This window comes from Tiliqua scincoides, chromosome 4 (assembly GCF_035046505.1).
Source record: "Tiliqua scincoides isolate rTilSci1 chromosome 4, rTilSci1.hap2, whole genome shotgun sequence".
Taxonomy (NCBI): Eukaryota; Metazoa; Chordata; class Lepidosauria; order Squamata; family Scincidae; genus Tiliqua; species Tiliqua scincoides.
In genome coordinates this window covers 168,684,474-168,705,616 of record NC_089824.1, presented here as the reverse complement: position 1 = coordinate 168,705,616, position 21,143 = coordinate 168,684,474, and the positions used below count along the sequence as shown (strand labels likewise).

Sequence of the window (21,143 nt, the reverse complement as noted above, 5' to 3'; positions counted from 1 at the left end):
TTGGGACATGGTGTGTACAAAGAGAATTTTACACACAAATCGAACCCAGATGCACTCTCCAGGGACATATGAATGAGGGAACTGTGCTCTGATCATAGGCTAATTCCTATTGCTATAAAATGCTAACAAGCTTCCCCCCATAGCCACATTTATTTATAGAGGTTAAGCTCATGATGTGACCTAGTACGAAAGGGATTTTTGCTAGGTTTGTCTTGGTCAGCCCCTTGTTTGCCGTGGATGCTCTATGTAGATAATTGTATTAGCTTTGGTATCTGAGCCCTCAGAGCGAAAGTGTGAAAGTTTATTTTTTTAAATATAAACATATTAAGATGCTTTACACTGAGACAAATCATTGGCAGAGTCAAACTGATTGACAGCAGTTTTCCTGGAGTTTTGACAGGGATCTTGATTCCAGTCCTGTTTGAAGTGATCAGGGATGACACCTAGGATATAGTTGTGTAAAGCAGATGCTCTGCCACTGAGCTATGTTTCCTCCCCAATTGTGAAAATAAAATGTTACTTTTAGACCTGTAGGTGAGCTGCCTTTTCTCTTAAGATGAATGCAAATTTGATGTGGGCAGTCAAAGGGTACCTCTATTTCCAAGAGACCCTTGTAAACACATTTCTACACATGCTACCCGTTTTCTATTGAAAATATACCTTTCTTGCCACCACCCCTCCCTGATGAATAAATACCTGTTGAGTCTTGCAACTTTTACCGAGCACTGAATTCAACATCTTGAGAGTCTCAGTTTTCTTTAAAACAACAACAACAACCCATAAGCACTCTCCTGAGAGGACTGTTGATACTGCACCTTCCTACAGTTGGCTTGAGATCTGTATGCCTGAGAGGAGGAGAGGTACTCAGGCCAGACAGAGCCTTTAACACCAGCACTGGCCAGAGAGTTCTATTATCTTGTTATGTTGTGTTTTGTGAGCATTTTTGTAAGCTGCTTTGGGTATTTGCTTTGGCAATGAAAAGGTGGGATATAAATTATTGAAGGAAATAAGCATCTTGGCCATAAGATTGTGATGGTAGACAGGACATGGTGAACTTTCAGGAGCCGACATGGGGGTTACGGAGGATTTGCACTGGTCAGGGAATGGGACTTGAACTTGAATGTTCTGCATAGTTCAGAGCAGAGATATTATGTAATTTTTTTTCCAGGTGTGCTTTATTTGTATAATTTATAAGGGTTGCAGTGTTCAGCAGCTATTTGCATTTATTTTTAAGCCCTAAAATTGCTCAGAACCAAAACTGAAAAAGAAATTCACAACAAACCAAACTGAAAGTAGGTTTTCCTGGCATTCAGTTGTTTTATATAAGGAAGAATGGACAAAGGTGGTGATGGAAAAAGAAAATGCAGGCCACAGAGATGGGACCAGCAAATACATGGCAATGTTAAGAATATGGATTTAACTAGGGTGTCCACAGCCCTATTTTTTGTACCTTTTTGTGTAGGAAAGTATGGCTCTCTTGAGAGCTCTGTGCTACTAGTCCCAAGGAAAAAACCCCAAGGCCATGGGGTCTTCCATGGCCCCAAATAGAAGAGGATAGATAATTATGGGTCCATTTACTGATAAAAACAAATTCAACTCCATACTGTTGCATGGTAAATATATAATGTTGGGTAAATGTACAATGTTGCCAAATCTATTGGACAGTTACAGAATGATGTTTGAAGTGTTAGCACTAGAAACTGAGAGAGCAGAGAAAACCCTACGTTATGCTAATATCTGTCATTCTGGCCTCCCCAGCCTACATTTTAGGAGATATTAGCTCTTCCCATGATAAATGGGACCCTGAAGCCTCATCATTTGTGCCTTGTCTAATCTATATTTTATGATAATAGTCCCCTGATCATGGGCATTATGGCTTAAATAGCCTCTGCCTTGATCTCTTATATATTGAATTATGCCCAGGGAAGCTGGAGCATTTGTTTAAAGGATCTGGCTGGCTTTCAAGGTATGTTGTAGATTCTCTTACAAGTTGCAGAGAATGGAGAACGGACTGGCTGTACACGCTCATATCCTGTTACACTTTGTATGTATGAGATTCCTTTTAGCTGCCAGTGGAGAATACTTTGTAGCCTTGTCTAACCCAGGGAATGATTTGGAAATGCAGGAATGATTCAAACTGTACTACTTGAGGTGTTTGCACTGTAAGTGTCCAGAAGTCGAGCAGCTATAGTGAAAAACGGGACTCCAGCTCCATTCTCTCTTTACTGCCATTGTCTACAGACTGGCAGTTTTCCTCCTGAGGTAAATAGCAGCTGGGGATTTTTATCAGGTTTGTGTCAGGAGGGGAAAGGATCAATATACACACGCTGTGAGTCCTGATACTTGCCCCCCCTTCCCTCAACTGTTTACAATGGAAATTATTAGCATGTGGAACCAAAGCCATGTGTAATATGACCTGTTGTTTGACCATTAGTGTAAGGCAGTTCCTTCTTCTGTATAATCATTTATGCCCCTGCATTTGACATGAAATATAAAATTTGAAAAAGTGTATTGGGAGGTGTCCTTTTCCCTGGGAAACTTAATGTTCAGTCTTTGTTGTTGTTCAGTCGTTAAGTTGTGTCTGACTCTTCGTGACCCCACGGACCACAGCACGCCAGGCCTCCCTGTCTACAACTAACTTCCGGAGTTTGTCCAAATTCATGTTCATTGCCTTGTGACACTATTGCCTCGATGACGCCTAACCAAATGTTCATTCTACCCATGTTCAATCTACTCTGCAGTCGTATAACAGAATGAGCATGGGTAGTTGGCAGCGTAGAGCCTGAAAGGAGCTGTGCAGCCATGCCATAGGACTTTCAGTGTTGTCTGGATTTCCAGAAATATGTATGACTGTATTCTTAGATGAGTCTCTGCGTATTACTATCTGATCTGAAGGTGACTTGGACACTTGAGCCATGTTATAACTTTATATGCTGTAAGTTATCTAAAGTAGGAACTTCTAAACTACAGCCCACAGGCTGGATCCAGCACGCCAAGAAAATTCTCTTGGGCTTGGCGGTGGTGAAGCCTTACCATTCTGCCCCACCACCTCCCGTCTTTGCACCTGATCTATATAGAAATTCGCGCTGGGCAGCTGCTTCCCCTGGGAAATTGAGGCGCAGAGCCTTTTGGGGCAATTAGCAGCGGACACGGCTGCCTGACATGAGTTTCTACGAAGATTGGACATGAAGATGGGAGGGGTAGGGCAAAATGGTAAACCTTCCAAGAGGGTTTTCACAGTGCACCACAGGCTGTAGTTTGGAGGCTCTTGTTTTCAGAGAATCTTAACAACATGGAACGGTGAGGTATAAAAATGTATAAGAAGACGACCTTTATGTTTAAGGTTTGGAGTGCGAGCTAATAATAATTTAGAGCCTGTCCTGAGTGACTCCTTCAAAATTTCTCCACCTTATTTTCTCTGTTGGCTGGGCAAATTTGCTGTTCATTATGTCTCCTGGTATAAAACTGTAGGAAAAGAATATTACAGAAACCACTCGCACACACTAAACTCAATTTTTCCTTCTGTTTTTTTATGTGTTTCCAAATCCCTGTTTCTGGCAGGTCAGATTTCATTTCCTAGTTCTTTTTCGGGGCTCCTTTGTGTATTCTCCCCGCCACCCCGTAGCTGTGTACGTTTGTTCCTGATTGAAACTAAAATCCTTCATAAAAACTTGTCTTATTCTGCCCCGCTCTCTCCCAGAGGTCTGTCTTTTAAGTTGGAGGCCTGCCAGCAGGTAGCAGCACAGTGGTACAGGTTTTCTACAGCCAGTATTAATGAGCAACATGTGTCTGGCTTTTGCTGCACATATGCTACTTTTAAAGTCTTCCATCAATCTGTGGTGATGTCCTAGAGGTAAAGAACTTGGCTCCTTATGGATCACAATTCCTAGATAAATTTACTGGAAATGGTGGGTTTTCGTCACAAAATAATTCAGTTTCTTAGACTGAATTAAGTCAGACACATTTAATTGATGATTCTGCTTGTATGAAGATATACTATTGTGTGCATAGTTACCCACCAAATCATGATGGGAGAGAGAACAAAAATGGAAGTTCAGTTGGTTTCTCAGTCTAAGTCAGGGGTGCCCAAACCCCGGCCCGGGGGTCACTTGTGGCCCTCAGGGACTCACAATCTGGCCCGTGGGGAGCCCCCAGTCTCCAATGAGCATCTGGCCCTCCGGAGACTTGCTGGAGCCCATGCTGGCCTGACGCAACTGCTCTCAGTGTGAAGATGACTATTTGACCTCTCGCATGAGCTGTGGGACAAGGGTTCCCTCCACTGCTTGCTGTTTCACATCTGTGATGTAGCAGTGGCAGTGAAGGAAAGGCTAGTTTTGCTTTGTACAAGGATTTTTATAGACCTTGCGCTATTGCAAGGCATTCATTCATTCATACAAGTTCCATCTCTAATATATTCATTTATGTAAATTTATTCAAATTTGAAATGTAAATTAATTCGGCCGCCGACACAGTGTCAGCGAGATGATGTGGCCCTCCTGCCTAAAAGTTTGGACACCTCGGTCTAAGTCAACAAGTCAGATTTTCTTGCCCATTGAGTACTGTATCAGTAGATTGATAACAGCAGCCAGAAGGGCTTTTGCCCAACTTAGGCTGGTGCACCAACTGCACTAAGGTGCTGGTTTTTACCTTTAAAGCTATCTATAGCTTGGGACCAAGGTGTCTCCTCCTGCCATGACAGCCCCTCTGAGGGCTTCTGGGAGAGACCTCCTGCATGTCCTGCCATCATCTGAGATTCAGTTGATGATAACAAGAGGAAGGACATTTTCTGTAGGGGTGCCATGGTTATGGAGCTCCCTCCATCTGGAATTAAAACAGAACCCTCTCTGTTGGCCTTCCAGTAGGGGCCCAGAATGTAATGGTTTTGTTTTGCTGCTTTATTCAGATGGCTTGTAACTTTTGTTCTGCTGTTTTTGTTGTTGCTTTTTGTATTTTATTGAGTTGTATTTTTTACATTAGCTGCTTTGGGCCTTCAGTACAAAAGAGAAATGTGCAATATAGAACGTTTTTAAATAGTAGATAAATTTAACAGCATTTTGTAGCCTGAAAAGTGTAAAAAAGATAAGACAGTCTTGCCAAATAAAATATTGATAAATCCAAGAAATGGGCATTCATGAGTACCATGAAAAATCTCAAGTGTATATTTTGACAAATTTTAATAAATAGCTGTGCATGACTTTAAAAGGTGTACATTTTAGACAGAACCATAAATGCCATGATATTTTACTGGCAGTGAGTGTGGAGATTGTGCATGTATATTCTCAAAGTTGAAAGTTAAGACTCTGTCAGGAGAACCAGTTCATCACAGTGTCACTTTATCTGCCCAATTCATTTCATTCCAAAATTTGAGTTTTCTGTCTTGTCTCTTCTTCCTTTTTACTTCCCCTTTGCATGTGTGTATATGTATTGGGATATGTGGGGACTTGGTATGGTGAATGGCAAAAGAGAACACATGGGCTGTTAAGCCATATTCCTTTGGCATTAAGATCACCACCATTCTCATTTGTAAACCCTCTGCTCATTATATGTGCCCTTGGAACAGATGTCTTTATGGTCCAAACCCTCTTGGTTACTTCCACTGCCCATTTCCTTTAACGTCAAAATGGCTCCATATCAGCAGTCTCAGGATAGCATTAATGCTCTTACTGTAGAGCTAATGGTCTCTCTCAAGCTGAGTGGCAGGAAAAAGCATTTGCTGATTGAGCCTGACAGGGTCAGGTTATTCTCCCAAGTACCTGGGCTTTCTATCTATGTCAATTAAATACTTAACTTTGAAATTGTTCCAGACTGTGCTTCCCTGTCTCCTGAATCCCTCATAGCTGCTCCCTCATAGCTGCTGAATGGAGGAAAATGTGCAGGTGATCTCTGCAACAAGTGAGGTGTTCTTTCCTATCTTATCTGTTCTGGCCATGCAGAGAGAGCCCCTGGACATGCAAGGGAAGTGCAGAGTCCTTCAAAGAATAGTGGTTCATTAAGCAACATGATCGAGCCCATAATAAACTCACTTGGAACATTCGTGTGCTAGGCACAGCACTGTCCTAGGTATATCTGGGAATGAGTAGTTTTCTCTTTTCTCTTTTTCATTTTTTTTTTTAGCAGAGATAGTTTTAGAATGCATTCTGCTATCAAAACCAAGATCAGGGCATAGCCTGGGTTGACTGAGACAGAATCCTCTCTGTAGGACTCTTCCTGGATCAGCAGTCTGCACACAGTGAGGCTGCCAAGGGGGGTGGGGAAGGGAGAAAGCTCCTCCTTGGCTTCAGGGCCATGGCTTTCACTAGAAGACTAGAGCCCATTTGTGCTTTGGACGCCAGCCCAGTTGGTTCCCCTCTCTATAAATGTTGGCTTTTGCTGATGGAGCTGAACAGCCAGGCCATTGTGTGTGTCAGGGCCACTGGAGAAATAGCCTGAGTGATGTTTTGTGTAGTGTGTCAGTGTGCTCCCTTTTTGGGTTGTCGCTTCCCTCCTCCTCCTGTGGAGACTTGGTTGTCATGGGGATGGCTGCTTTTCCATCCTGCCGACACAGCAAGGCATGTGCACACAGGCTACCCACGGAGCAGATCTCTTGTTCTGCCTAAAGTGCTCTCTGCATCCTTTGCAAACCGGATGTGGGCTCTGTGATGCATGGTGTATCTCTGGCAGAGGCTACAGTTTTAGGGTTTAATTTATTCTGATTGCATCAGTCTTATCAGCTGAGCTCATCTGATCAGGCATTAGGTTTGGTTTTCTTGGCACCAGATGTGGGCCTAACTGAGGAGAAGGTTGAATGCAAGTATTGCAAATGTTATTTTTTTAAATGTTTTAATTCCACAGTTGTGTGCAATGAACATCAAAAGTAGCTAATAGAAATACATGTACAATAATAAAATCTTATTTATTGCAGAAAAAATTACAAGATAAACCAGCTTGAACATAAAATGAACTTAAAACCTCCAATGTCCTTCCAGAGTAGAGAAATCAAATACTGTGGGTGGCCAGATGAGTGGACTTCAGAGGAAGTGCTGATAATTAATGTAATAATGGTAAAGGCCCTTTTCAGAGGTTAAGCAGATAGGTAATGCAGAAGGAGAGGGTATGCGCAACAGGGCTTCTGTTGAATGTGTAAGAGCAAGTTCATAAAGGTTCTGAAGAAAGACACTGGACCAGTTTTGACAATATCAGCCCCGCTCACAATATAATTAAAGGTGGGAGTGCTCATATGCCACACTGGGATGCTGCTCTGCTCCACTCATGAGGGTGCGTGGGAGAGGACTTAAGGCCACCTCTAATCACATCAACCAACAGTATGTGCTAAGGAGTGGTTTGGATCAGGGTGACCAGATGTCATAACCGTAAAAGTGGACAAGGCACCCCACAGTATAGGTCATCCAAGAAAAATGTAAAAAATGTAGTACATGACAAAAGCTAAAAACACTTGTGTATTGATTTCATGTGGTTAATTTAAATGCTATATTACTTATTATTAAATTTAAAACTATGTTGCATATAATTTATTATATATAATTCATTACAAGAAGGCTATGCGCTGCCTGGTTTTTTGTTTTATTTGTAGTAATCTGATCCAGACAAAGCCAGTGGGTTGTTAATGTCAGCAGTTTCAAGGAAGGATGTATCACTTGGTGACTGGACTGCGAGGAGGTCATAAAAGTAGCAGTGGCTTATCTGAGTTTTGGTTTCATGCATTGTAGTTTTATAAGCTGGAGAAATATGACATTGCCAGAATTCTGCTCCAGTGAAGCAGATGGTGCTTCTGCTGGACAACTATGTGGTGTGTGTTTGCGTGCTTGATTGCAGAAGATTAGAGCAATGCTGCCTGAATTGGTTGTGGTAGCCCCGTAGTAAAGCACCATGTTATTAGCTACAAGATAATATCCAATATAATCTCATTTGGAGCAGCTGACCATTTTTCAGGGCTCAGTGGCTCTTCTTGTCAGAGAGCTGCCTTTGTTGTCTTGCCTATGGTAGTGAAAGCCTGGGGCCATCTTCAACCTCAGTGCAATGCTCTCTTGTGTTCCTTGACCTTGCATAATGAGGTTGTTCTCTGTCAATTCTTGCTAATTCCAGGTGTTCCTCAAAATCTTTAATGTCCTAATAAGGTGGATTTGGAAATCTTAGTCCAGTTTTCAGTGGGTTTTGTGTCTGGTGCTGAAGCTGAGTGTGCTTTATGCATATTCACTGTTGATATTTGGATCAGGCCCTCAGAGGTGTCTGGTGGGCAGTGCTTAAAGGACCTCATTAACTCCCTGTGCATCACCCCAATACTTCTCAGCAAAGGGATAATAGCATATGGTTCCACCATGAGCCTGTTAATGCTAGTCCTGGTCTGACCCTACTATTGCCTTTTAATACTCACAGCCCACATACAGCAGGCTTAAGCTTCCCCTAGCCTGTTGGCAAAGTACTAGCTGATATCCTCCTCCTGCAAGGAAGAAGCAGACATATAAAGCAGCAGCTTGCCTGAAAGACTTGAAATGGAATGAGCCCTCAATGGGTCTTTTCTGATGCGGATTTGTGAGGTCCTTGTACTGGATGAATGAAGTCCTTTGTGTCTATGGCACCCGGGTGTTCACCAGCCTATGACATAACAACTCAGAAGGGTGACACCTGCCAGGTCATGTTAGTGCTATTACCAGTCACCTTGTGACTCATTAAGCCTCGGTTACATGGGGGTAATAGCTTAGCTACTTCCATCTCTCTAATGCAAAGCTGTTGATTCTTCAAGATGCAGGTGGTGTGGAGCAAATGTTCCAAGATTGGGGTGCGGGTTGGCAGACTGAGTTGTCTGGGCATAGTCCCCCACCCATTCCAAGCCTCTTAACCATTATTGATTTTGTATTTAACTATTTGAGCAGACCACCAAACAAGAAGATGATTCCCTAGCATTTGTGACTTTCATAATAAAACTTGCAAGTATGTGTATTGTTGTTTATTAATGTTGTACTCTTAAGCCAAATCTAGAGAATTCCATCAGATATAATATCCAAAGACATGTGCATGCCCATGGGACTCTGATAGCATATTTTCCTTTGGCACAGAAGACCATCCTTGCCCCGCCGTATTACAGATGACTTTCAGTATGCCCCTGAATTGTAAAAGTGACGTATTGTCTGTGCCTGATGTTCAAGAAAACCAAGCCCAAAGCCTTGCTTATGAGCACATAATCAGTTGACCTGAAATCTGTTTTGCACCTACCAGAGTCTAATTCAGTATGCCTAACACTTCCTATACTCCCTCTTAAGACTGTACAAACTGCAGACTATTCCATCGGGTTCAGCGTTATTTTTTCCCCCTTATCCCCATAGTTTTGCTTAACATCCATTCTGAGGAAACATTCTGGGGAACCCTGAAGTTTGCTTACACTTTTGTGACATTTTAGTTGATCCTATTAACGGCATTACTCTGCTGTGGTTTTTGTACTTGCATTTGAGTTTTACGTAGTCATAGACTGCCTGTGGCATTTCATGACCTTTTGGTTCAACAATTATTGTTTAATAATCTGCCAAATGAACATGACATGTGAATAAATTTTCTAAAGGGGGTTCTAACCCACAAAAACACCTGCCACTATATTTGTTAGTCTGTAAGGGTACCAAGATTATCAGTTGTTCTAGATAGTCAGAGAGCCAGTATGAGTTGGTTTGTCAGTTTGTGGGGATGGAGGTGGAGAATAGTCAATATTACAAGTAGCACAGTACCCTTTGTTGTTGCTGTTGTTGTTAATGATATACCACTTTTCAACAGGAGTCATTCACAAAGAATTTACATAGTAAAATCAATAAATGGTTCTCTGTCCAGAAAGGACTCATAATCTAAAAAAAACAACAGAGGAGACACCAGCAACAGCTCTGAAAAAGCCATGCTGGGGTGAAAAGAGACAGTTGCTCTTCCCCTACTAAATATAAGAGGAAACCACTTTGAAACCACTCGTTACCCTGTTAGAAAGGGTTATGAGATACATTATACTAGATAATTTATATCCTACCTTTCTTTTATATTATATATTCAAGGCAGCTAATCGGTTTATAACATTGGGCACATCGTAACCAACTTTCCAGTACTGACCTAGCTGCAATGCAGCACGAAGGTTAGGTAAAAAGCATGCCCTTACCTTGAGGAGGCCCCCTTGACTGCCTCCCCACTGCAGGTTGCAGTGCATGCCACATTGGCACAGCTGTGTCAGTGCTGGAAAGTTGGTTAGGGTTGCACCCATTGTTTCTCAAACAGTGGTACAGGTACCACCAGTGAAACTTGAAGTGATGTCTGGTGGTACTTGCAGGACCCCTGGATACCTGCCACCCATTAGCGAGACCAGAAACATGACTCAACGAACAGTGGTAGGAAGCTCCATTGCATGCTTTTCCTCATTCGAAAAAGCCTTCCCATCCACCTTGAGCCTCTTACTAATGCTTGTCCTGTTGCATCTGACCTCCCAACCCAGAAATAACTGATAATGATGTCATCACCAGTTAACTTCCAGTGGTACTTCAAAAAGGTGGACCATGTGAAGTGGTATGGTGGAGAACAAATGTTGAGAAACACTGGTTTATAATAAAGCAATTATACGTTCCAGATATGAGAAACCGACATATCACAACCCATATACTCTAGGAAACTGTGTCAAGAGGGATGCATTGTGATAATCTATTTGAACTCGGCCTAGACTAAATTATAGTACCCTGATTTAACACCAACAGCAGCCCTGGATATGGTATTTATGTTCTGGAATAGTGATCAGTTTCCCTTCTATCCTTTGTCCACTAGATAAGCTGCCAAATTATGTATTCATTTGGAGCTTAATTGTTCTTGCTCTCATCTCAATGCAGGATTCGTCCTCAGATGCCAAAGGAGAAGATCGAAGGATGTCACATCTGTACATCAGTGACACCTGGCGAACCCCAAGTACTCCTAGGAAAGGACAAAGCCTTCACCTACGACTTTGTCTTCGACCTGGAAACTTGGCAAGAGCAAATCTACACAACCTGTGTGAGCAAACTTATCGAGGGCTGCTTCGAAGGTTACAATGCCACTGTTTTGGCATATGGCCAGGTAGGGGATTCATTTACCCTCTTACAGTTTTTTCCACAAACTAGTCAAAGTGCACTGGGCCTGCAATTACCCCATCAGAAACATAGCAGACAAGGGACCAGCTGGACAATCGTGCAATATGGGCTTGGGGATTAGAGCGGAAGGTGTGTTTGGAGGCTGCTATACAGCATCAGAGTGCCTTTTTCCTAAAGGTTCAGCACTATCCAAGCCTGACTGCTTTCTGCAAATGTCCATATAATCTTCTTGTTTGGACTGTCCTTGGTTGATCAGGGTTAAGCAGGTGAAATAATCGTAACTGGCTTTATACAATATATTTTAACTGGGTATTCTGTTTTTATCAAACTTTTTCAAGCTGTGTTAGACTGAGCTATCTTTTTGTTGCATTTGTACCTCACCCTTCCCTCCAAGAGAGTTTCTTCCTCAAGCATATGAGCCTCATAAGAATACTGAGAATACCTTCATCTGGGAAATAGTGTCTTGTTCAAGGCGACCCAGTGAGCTGTGTAGCAGTGCAATGATTCAGATCTGGGTTTACCATCTCCCATGCCTCTGTGCTCTAGCCATTGCGCCACGAATTCTCATCAGCTCTCAGGAAAGGGTGGCAGAGAATTTGAAATGGAAGTGTGAAGAAAAAATTACTTAACAGGCCAATGCTAACTACTATTTATGACTGGTGTTCTGCTGTTGCAATTAGCCATATAGCAGAGTGTACAGAGTGCTGCTGGAAGCCATTTTGGGGTGGCTTGCTGCTGCATCTGGCTATCAATGGGCGCACAAGGGACAGGCAATGGGAGGAATGGGGAAGTGGAATTGGGGGGGAGGAACCAGAATGCTATCCCCATCCCTTCTTCCCTTCCCTCTCCCTTACTGTCCTTGGACTTACAGCTGCAAAATAGCTAGTGTAGATCTAAGAAGACTCATCAGGGAAACAGAGGCTTACCCTGAGGTAAAGGAAAGTTCCCTTACCTTGAGGAGGCCTCACTGACCACCTCTCCCCACCGCAGGATGCAGTGCATGCCCCGTTAGTGCTATTGCGTTGGTGATGGAAAAATTAGTTAGGATTGGGCTCTAAGTAAATGAGAGAAAACTATTGAAAATTAGTCTTTGTTACATTCGATTTTAAATTGGTTTACTTGAGAAATTTATCTTTTTTTATCCTCCCAAATAGTATTTTATTTTTCTTTGTCCTATAGCAGATGCATGTGGATTCTCTAGAAGGCTGGTGAACAACAAAGTAAAGTAGTGGAGAGCCTAAGGGTGCACTCACTGTCACCTCATTACAGTAGCACTTTGGCCCTGGGGTATCCTCATACAGCACCCGTCTTGTTTCCTTTCAGACAGGTGCAGGTAAGACTTACACCATGGGCACTGGCTTTGACATGAACACTTCTGAAGAGGAGCATGGCATAATTCCACGAGCCATTGCCCACCTGTTTAGTGGCATAGAAGAGCGCAAGCGAGCAGCACAAGAACAGGGTGTCCCAGCCCCAGAGTTCAAAGTCAGTGCACAGTTCTTGGAGGTAGGTATACTGATGTTTTTGTGAAGATGGTGGTATATGGGAAGGGAATGCATAAGCACATGCACAAGCATGCCTGGGCCTGGAGAGGTCTTTTCCATTCAGTAGAAAAGGAAAATTCAGTGTCTGGGAACAAACACAATCACTGGTGATGGATCTGAGACCAAATACAAGTTACAGCATAGGGGGTACCTCTACACATAGTGGAGATTTCCACTCTGAGCTAACAACAAGTGATCATCTTTCTCTTGTGGACAGAAATTGACAGTCACTTCCTTTTTAAATTTATAATTTTCACTATATAGGAAAGTTCCAGTATCAATGAAACAGAAATCTAATGTATAATATTTTTAAAAATCTTCCATATTTATAGCAGCATTTTTAAATCTATGACTCTGTCTGGAGTTTTTCCAGAATACCATATGCATCATCATTCATTGTTGTATGAATCCATCTGGCTATTGGTGTCCCTTGGCTTCATCTAAAAACCTATTTTTTTCCATCACAGCTGTGTCCCAGACCTTTGCTTCCTTATATGCCCATTGGCCAGCTAGATTCATTTCTAATAGAATTTCCTATCAGACACAGAATATCCCCTTATTATTGGGCAGAACTAAGCATTTTCAGATTGTAAATATCTGATTCTTGCACCAAACCATAGACCCCAAAAAGATGCATTGCTGTTGATTGTATTCAGGATTCTAGGATTGCAGACCCAGCCATTTTAAGGTCTCAGCTTCTCTGCTCAGTTGAGTGAGGGGAATGAAACCATTTAGCATACCATTGTAATCCTCCATGCCCCATACACCAGCTTTGGAAGCCATACACATGGAAACCTTATAGGATTCCATGACTTGTCCAGTTTTTTCCCCTCTGTCCTCTTCCCCCAAATCACCAAAGATTGATCCAAATATTATAACCAAACAACATCTACCTAATTTATTCCATTAACAGTTATTCCAGCTACATAATTGTAATCCTTGTATCCATATAGATTCAGTTTTCATCTTTATAAAACCTTCATTAATGTTACTCATTGTCCTCTTTATATAATATTAAATACCTGCTCTCTTTTTGTTGGGGATTATACCTAGATCGGTAGTGAAAAAGCAGTGCTTCAGAATTGTAGTCCTGTAATCCAGGTTTTGCCACTGTAATTACTAGTGTCAGTCTAGATCAGTGATTTTCAACCTTTTTCATCTCATGGCACACTGACAAGGCACTAAAATTGTCAAGGCACACCATCAGTTTTTTGACAACTGACAAGACACACCACACTGAAAGCAGGAGCTCACATCCCCCAGTGGCCCTCCTAACAAATTATCCTTCCCCTAAATTCCCGTGGCACACCTGCAGACCATCCACGGCACACCAGTGTGCCATGGCACAGTGGTTGAAAATGGGTGGTCTAGATCCAAATTGCAAGTGTTATCATCAAGCTGTCCTCATACCTGAAGGATAACTTCCTTTGTTGGTTTTGTATTTGTAAAATCATTTAGAAACAAGTAACCTGCAGTGAAATATTTTTGTTTTTTCCTCAGTTGTATAATGAGGAGATCCTGGACCTCTTTGATACCACAAGAGACCCTGAATCCCGCCACCGGAAGTCAAACATCAAAATCCATGAGGATGCCAGTGGTGGAATCTACACCACAGGTGTTGCATCACGTCTTATTGGCTCGCAAGATGAGGCAAGTGTCTGCTTTCCCCCAAATAGGATCTTGCCCTTGTGTTTCATGTTAATTAGTCAGGAGTAACTACCACTTAATTCCATGTTTGCAGATTAGAATTATTAGCGTGTTTTGACTGTGTGGAGAGTAATATTCTACCTTTCTGTAGCTGTGGCAGGTGGCCAAAGGGTGCTAATCTACCTTAAGTAATATTAAATCCATGCTGCAAGCCATGGGTGTTCCATCCCATGGAAGCATTTTGAGATGAGAATTCTTTGTAAATGTGTTTCAGACTCCTGCCTAACTGAATTCTGGTCTTACTGCAGATGCTATCATTCTGTATAAAATACTCACTATTGATGTGTTTGTATTGTGTAGCATAGCCCACTTTTCAACCACAAGTCAACTTTTGGAGCCCTTTGCAATTTGGCTTTAATAAAATGTAGTGTCCTTAAGTTTTTTATAGTTCTTTTTCTGTCATTTTAATTCTTGCCTGAAATGGTCACCTTTCTATTTTTATATTCTAAGTCGGTGGTTCTCAAACCGTTTAGCTCCAGGACCTGCTTCTTAGAATGACAATCTGTTGGGACCCACTGGAAGTGATGTCATGTCCAAAAGTGAAATCAATTTAGGCTTCAAACCTAAGCCACAGTCAGCCCATTACACAGTGGTCTCATGCTGTTATTTTACATGGCTCAGAATTCAAACCTTCCAGCTCAGAAGTCAAAGCAGAACATGTACTTGGAAACTTCTCCAACCACACAGCCCTCCCCCCTTTTTGCAGCATCCCATCTTCCCACCCATTCAGGGCAAAGCACCATGCCTCTCTCCCACCAGGGGCCGGCCCAGCCCAGCAGCTCTGTACCTTGCATTTTCAGCTCTGTATTTTCAATGGCAGCTGAGCTAGGTTCCGTGCGACCCACCTGAAATTGGCTTGCAACCCACCTAGTTGGTCCTGACCCACAGTTTGAGAAACACTGTCTAACTGATACTTTAGATTTTGGCTAGTTAGGAGCACCAAAGCGTTTTGTTGCTGAATTTAATAACTGTGGTCTGGATAGTAGATCCTCCTTTATGGAGGTCTGAGGGCTAAACTAGATATGCAAGTCATATGAATTTCCCCTTGTCGTTTGGCAGTGAAAAGCAGCCTCAGAGGCTGTGCTAGGAAGTAAGGAATAAGTGGGAGCTGCCTGATTCATTTCCACCTGACTATTTTGTCTACTCAAAATCTCCCCACAGTTTTCCACCTCTTTCATAGCATTGCTTTGTATAATGCATGTCCCATTAGCCACTAGCAGATATAAAAATAACTTTGGATGCTTTTCTTTAAATTGAACTTGTAACAGTTGTAATCCAAATTCCTTCAGCCTTCACAGGCAGCAGTACGTAACTGGTTGGTCATTCAAGTAATTGTCCTTAACTCAACCATATGTGTCTGCTTGTACCCTTTGAATCACAATTGTTTCAACAGCGGTCCTAGCTGTAATCAGCTAGTCTCTGGAGGGCCAGAGGCTCATTGGAGAGTGGGGTCTCTCCGTGGCCTGGATTGGGAGCTCCTGAGGGCTGCAAGTGGACCCCGGGCTGGGGTTTGGGCACCTCTGGTCTAGACCTCTGTGCTGCCAATTCAGTATTAGGTTTACAGGTATAGCAGCCCCTTATTCTCCAGGGCTTTTCCAGCACAAACTGTACAGCATTGGACTCAGGGCTACCAGTGCTCCTTCCTGTCCCAAAGATCTTCCACTCCATTTCCTCACTGGGCCTTCACCTGTCCTCCTTAGACCTGCTCCTGTGCTGTCTGTGCCCCCCCCCTTTTTGAAACAACTCCTTCCTCCAGTGCCCCCCCCCTTTCCAGGTCACACCAGGGGCTGTTAACAAGTATAGTCTTATTACAATAATATGCTATCTAACAATCTATTTAAATTGCCCCTCTCTCATAGTTACCAGAAATAAAAAAAACTTCTGGTTTCTCCAGAAAAACCTCCAACAATTGTCTACCAATTTAAGATTTAATTCCTTCTCTCATTGTGAAATTAATCTTTTGCCTTAATTCCCATTAAGAACTTTATGTTCTAGATGGAAATACCCATCATTTGATCAGAATCTGTGATTCATATGCTATCAAGTCTCTTAGACCATTGTTTCAGAGTTAAGATAAGAGAGTACTTTACTTGTAACAAACTAGAATAGCATTGGTCTCCTACCATTTTTGTCTGTAACCCTTTTTGAAAGTCATAAAATGCATATTGATTCAATCACTATATTGCTATTTTGTTTTTGTTTTTTTAAAAAGGATGCATCTCATTTATCCATTTTTCTTTTAACTAAATCAGTAATTTACCCACGTAGGCTACATCCGGAACTCCTTTTTGTTAGAGCTGCTCTCATATTCCAATTATGTGCCCATGTATGAAGGTTGGAACAAAAGTAATGCCTCCCCCCCCCCCAAAAAAAATTAAAAAATCTGGTACTGTATAATATTGTGAGTTTGAGTAGGTGGTCACAAGATGTGTTTGGTTCTACCAAACTGAGTGCCAATGCAATATGTTCAAAATGGTGGATGTTTTGGATAATCCTATAAAACAAAAGGCCCTAACTGAATTCTTCACAATGGAAGAAGTCAGTCCAATTGAGATCCATATTTGACTCCTTGAAATACATCCATAAACCTTGCAGCATGCAGGAGTAGAAAAGGACTTGGGTTACTCTGTGTTGGTTATTTTTTAAAAATATTTCTGTACCTCTTTTCCTATGCTGAAAACAGTGTACAACATAAGAATTAAAAGGTAACACAAATGTTAAAAACACTTAAATAGTTGGTTCCACATATTTAATAATACTTTGCCAAGTGGCCTTCAAGAATAGCAAAAGATATCTAAAAGAGTTTTCAGTTCTTCCTGTTCAAACTCATCACTGCCTCCTTTTGAAAAATCTGCATGTTCATCTGGCTCTGGTGAGCTTTGTAATAATAATAATAATATAATATACAGTATTTATATACCGCCTTTCTTGGTCTTTATTCAAGACTTTATTCAAGGCGGTTTACACAGGCAGGCTTATTAAATCCACGCAGGGATTTTTACAAATTGAAAGAAGGTTCTCTCTTTCAAGAACCACCACATTCAAGATGTTACGCTCCGATCTGGTTTAACATTCTGGCCTCCATCCTCCCACGCTCCGAGCAGATGGAACAGCTCAGCTGCAGCTTGCCAGCTGCTTCAAGGTCGCACGGTGCCGGTGGCCTCGAACTGCCGACCTTGTGGATGTTAATCTTCAGGCAAATGGAGGCTCTACCCTCTAGACCAGACCTCCTGCCCATGTAATGTAATGTAATGTAATGTAATGTAACTGTTAGTTAATCCCAGACCCTAGTCCCTTCAGGGGTTTTTGTAGAATATGTTTCAGAACTCTAGGGTGTTTATTAGCCAAAGTGGATTTCAATATCATAATATAGTAGTACTCCATTAGTTTCATTTGGACAGTGATTTACCTGTTGGAAGCTTTTGAAATACATCCATAAGTCCTGGGAGCACAGTCATTTTTATTAAAGAAAGCTAATCCATCCAAGACAACTAAATTCAGATATTTTTGTATATCATCTCACCATATTTTTGTGTGGGTAGCTAATTTAATTTCATTAAGTTATGCAGCTCTATTGTGATTAAAACTCCTATTGTCCTGGTAAAGTAGTAAATTATGTGTTTGGGGAAGGGAGATTTTGAACTGACCAATGTACAGAGAAGAGAAGATTAAGCAGTCCCCTCCAATCCCACCCCACCCTCTGCCTGCAGCCTTGCCAGTCGATGGTTTTTTCCAGACCAGAGAAGGGGAATGCAGGAAGGCATGTTACTTCTAGTTTGGTCCTGATTGTTCTAGTCTGGTAGGGGGTTGACTTTTGCAAGAGCTAATGATGAAATAGAGTCCAACAGGAAGCTATTCTACAGTTCATTCAAACAGGGTTGAAAAATTGTGGTTTGCATTTGTGTGTGTGTGTGTGTGTGTGTGTGTGTGTGTGTGTGCGTGCGCGCCCTTGATCAGCATCAGGAAATGCAACTCCCTTCTGTCATTGCAGCTGATTCAGTGCCTGAAGCAGGGAGCTCTGTCCCGAACCACAGCCAGCACGCAAATGAACGTCCAGAGCTCCCGCTCTCATGCTATCTTCACTATCCACCTTTGCCAAATGCGAGTCTGCTCCCCTGTACACTTGGTAAGAAAATGTGAGGAGGGCAGGTAGTTGAAATGGTTACCTGCTTTCCCTTGTGGCAGATGAAGGAAAGGAAAAATTCCATGTGATCGTTAATCATTTAGGAAATTGAGATATGGGGAGACCTTTGGGGGGAGGGAAGCAGGATGTGTGTGTTTAAGTCATTTCTGCCCAGTGCAACAGAAACCAAATATGTACACCTGTGGGCCAGGCAAAAATGGGTTAAATCATATCTGAGAAGCTTGACTTGGCCTTCTGTTACTTTGGGGTAAGGTAGCATGATTTCACTTGGCCCTACAGCAACAGGCACTGGTGGGAGTTCCGAAGACACTTTTACGGGCAACGAACAGTACCAATATTCAAAATTTGTACTTGAGTCTAGGTGCTTTCAAAGTCCCTTTCTCCAGAGCTGCTGCTGAGGCTTGTTCTGATTCCAGGTGAATGGAGACTCCAACAGCCTCCTGGAGGGATCTCAACCTGCCAGCGAGTATGAGACACGAACTGCCAAATTCCATTTTGTTGACCTGGCTGGGTCAGAGAGGTTGAAGCGGACTGGCGCTACAGGAGAGAGAGCCAAAGAGGGGATCTCCATCAACTGTGGTTTGGTATGGCCTTTATCACAGAGATGGGGCAGGACTAGATATGAGGGCAATTGTTAGAGCCGTCTGGCAAACTTTTTCTTCAATTGCTTGGTATATTAGTCTTTACGAAACTTGGCTTGATCTTGGGAATAAAGAGCAGAGTTCTTTGTTTTAGTATGTTGGCTTTATGGAACAAGGCAACCCGTGTACAATGTTCATTGTTTCTGATGGGCAAGGTTCTGCCTGTGAATCAATTGCAATATAGCAATTCAGTTTCTGGGGAATTATGTAAATGAGGTTGCAATTTGACTGCCACACAGTCATATTAGCATTTTAATGAAAGGCCATTTTGCATTGTATTTGTTGTGGGTTTTTTTAGGTATATACCTAAGGTATCTGAAGGTGGGCACTTAAAAATGTAAAATATGAATATGACAGTGCTACGGTGTTTGTTTGCTGACTTGTCTATTTCCTTGGCAGTTAGCACTGGGAAATGTCATCAGTGCCCTTGGAGATCAGAGCAAGAAAGCCTTGCATGTGCCCTACCGAGATTCAAAGCTCACACGACTCCTTCAAGACTCCCTTGGTGGCAACAGGTAATGGGAAGAGAAAGTAAGACATCTGTTTGGTGTAGCTGATCTAAAACCTGGGAAGTGCTTATACAGCATCTCTGGCATTTAGGTAAAGAGAAGACTATTTAGATGTGATGTTATGATTGACACTGAACAGCAAGGGAGTGCCCAAGGACTGTAGCAGATGTTCCAAGGAGTGGGCTTTTCATCACATTCTGGGTTTTATTTTTCCCTGAGTCTCAAATGTGTTGTTGGCTTCTGCAAAACTGATGCTTACATAATATGCATAAGCAGTTTTTGATCCTGCACTTGGCAACTGAACTGCCTAACCTGGGATAATTGTAATCGCCTCTTTCCCCTTCTTTCTAGGCTGTTTTCTTTACAATCATCCCTTTTGTTCCCTGTGTTTTGAGTCTGCGATGACACATTCATTCTGATTTGGGATCCCCTGCTTCTTTTTTGCTGTTGGGCAGAAAGTATAGCTGGTAATTTGCCAAAGAGTGGATAATGCCAGCCCAACTTCTTTTTCTGCTTCTGGTGTGTGTCTCTTCACCTCGCATGGGGGCACCCAGCTGTTGACTTGAGCTGTCTAATTGCATCTTGGTGGAAGTCAATACAGTATTGGGAATGACTGACCGCTACACTGAACACCCAACTGGCATCCTCCTATGCTTGACCCTATCTCTGCTCTTCCTCTTATAGCCAAACTATAATGATTGCCTGTGTGAGCCCTTCAGACCGGGATTTTATGGAGACTCTGAACACCCTAAAGTATGCCAATCGTGCTCGCAACATCAAGAACAAAGTGGTGGTGAATCAGGATAAGACAAGTCAACAGATCAATGCCCTGCGAGCTGAAATTGCCCGCCTTCAGATGGAACTCATGGAGTACAAAGCGGTAAGGACATATTGTGGTCTCCCATCCCTAGACATTGCTGGAAATTGAACCACAAGCTTTCAGCACCAGGGACTTGCATCACTTGCATCAGTTGATAACATCTTCCTTTGATTACATCAGGTGCTGTAAACCCAGTTAAATCCCCCTAGTAAAAGTCCTAAATGCTCTTTGGGGTTCCTTTTTCTTTCTCTTTTTCACCAGTTTTAGAGTTTTATAGCTGCATCTGTTGCAGATATTCTTCTCTTGGCCTCAGTTTCCCCACCTACAAAATGGGGATAATAGGGATATACATGCAGAGGGTGAACCTAGTAAATAGTGGGAAAGAGCAGAGCTATGTGATGAATCAAATGGTTTTATTCTTCTCCCCCTTCATAGGGTGGTCATTAGAGACAACTTGTTGGAATAGTGGGGAGTGAAAACCAATGTGGACCAGTGGAGATGAACTTTCAAGCGACCTAATCTGAAGTTATTGGTTAATTCTTTGTGGGGTTCAGACAGCTGTCATCTGACTCAGTTTCTCATCTGTACAGTTGGACTAATAGCAACCTGTGGGTTTCATGCCTGTGTCCTAGTGATTCTTAGCCTGTGTTGAGGCCTGTCTTTCACTTTGTTTATATAACTGACTATACCTGGCAGGATC

The 21,143-nt window shown here is 42.3% G+C and overlaps 1 protein-coding gene across 1 annotated transcript in view; it reads left to right on the top strand.

Moving 5' to 3' along the window:
• KIF21B (kinesin family member 21B) overlaps positions 1 to 21,143 on the top strand; it is a 78,957-nt gene that overhangs the window by 20,571 nt on the left and 37,243 nt on the right. The window contains exons 2-8 of the mRNA XM_066623843.1: positions 10,842 to 11,064; positions 12,402 to 12,584; positions 14,123 to 14,272; positions 18,321 to 18,455; positions 18,890 to 19,057; positions 19,514 to 19,629; positions 20,308 to 20,503. Of these exons, the coding sequence (XP_066479940.1) occupies positions 10,842 to 11,064; positions 12,402 to 12,584; positions 14,123 to 14,272; positions 18,321 to 18,455; positions 18,890 to 19,057; positions 19,514 to 19,629; positions 20,308 to 20,503 (1,171 nt within the window). The remainder of the gene's footprint in view (positions 1 to 10,841; positions 11,065 to 12,401; positions 12,585 to 14,122; positions 14,273 to 18,320; positions 18,456 to 18,889; positions 19,058 to 19,513; positions 19,630 to 20,307; positions 20,504 to 21,143) is intronic.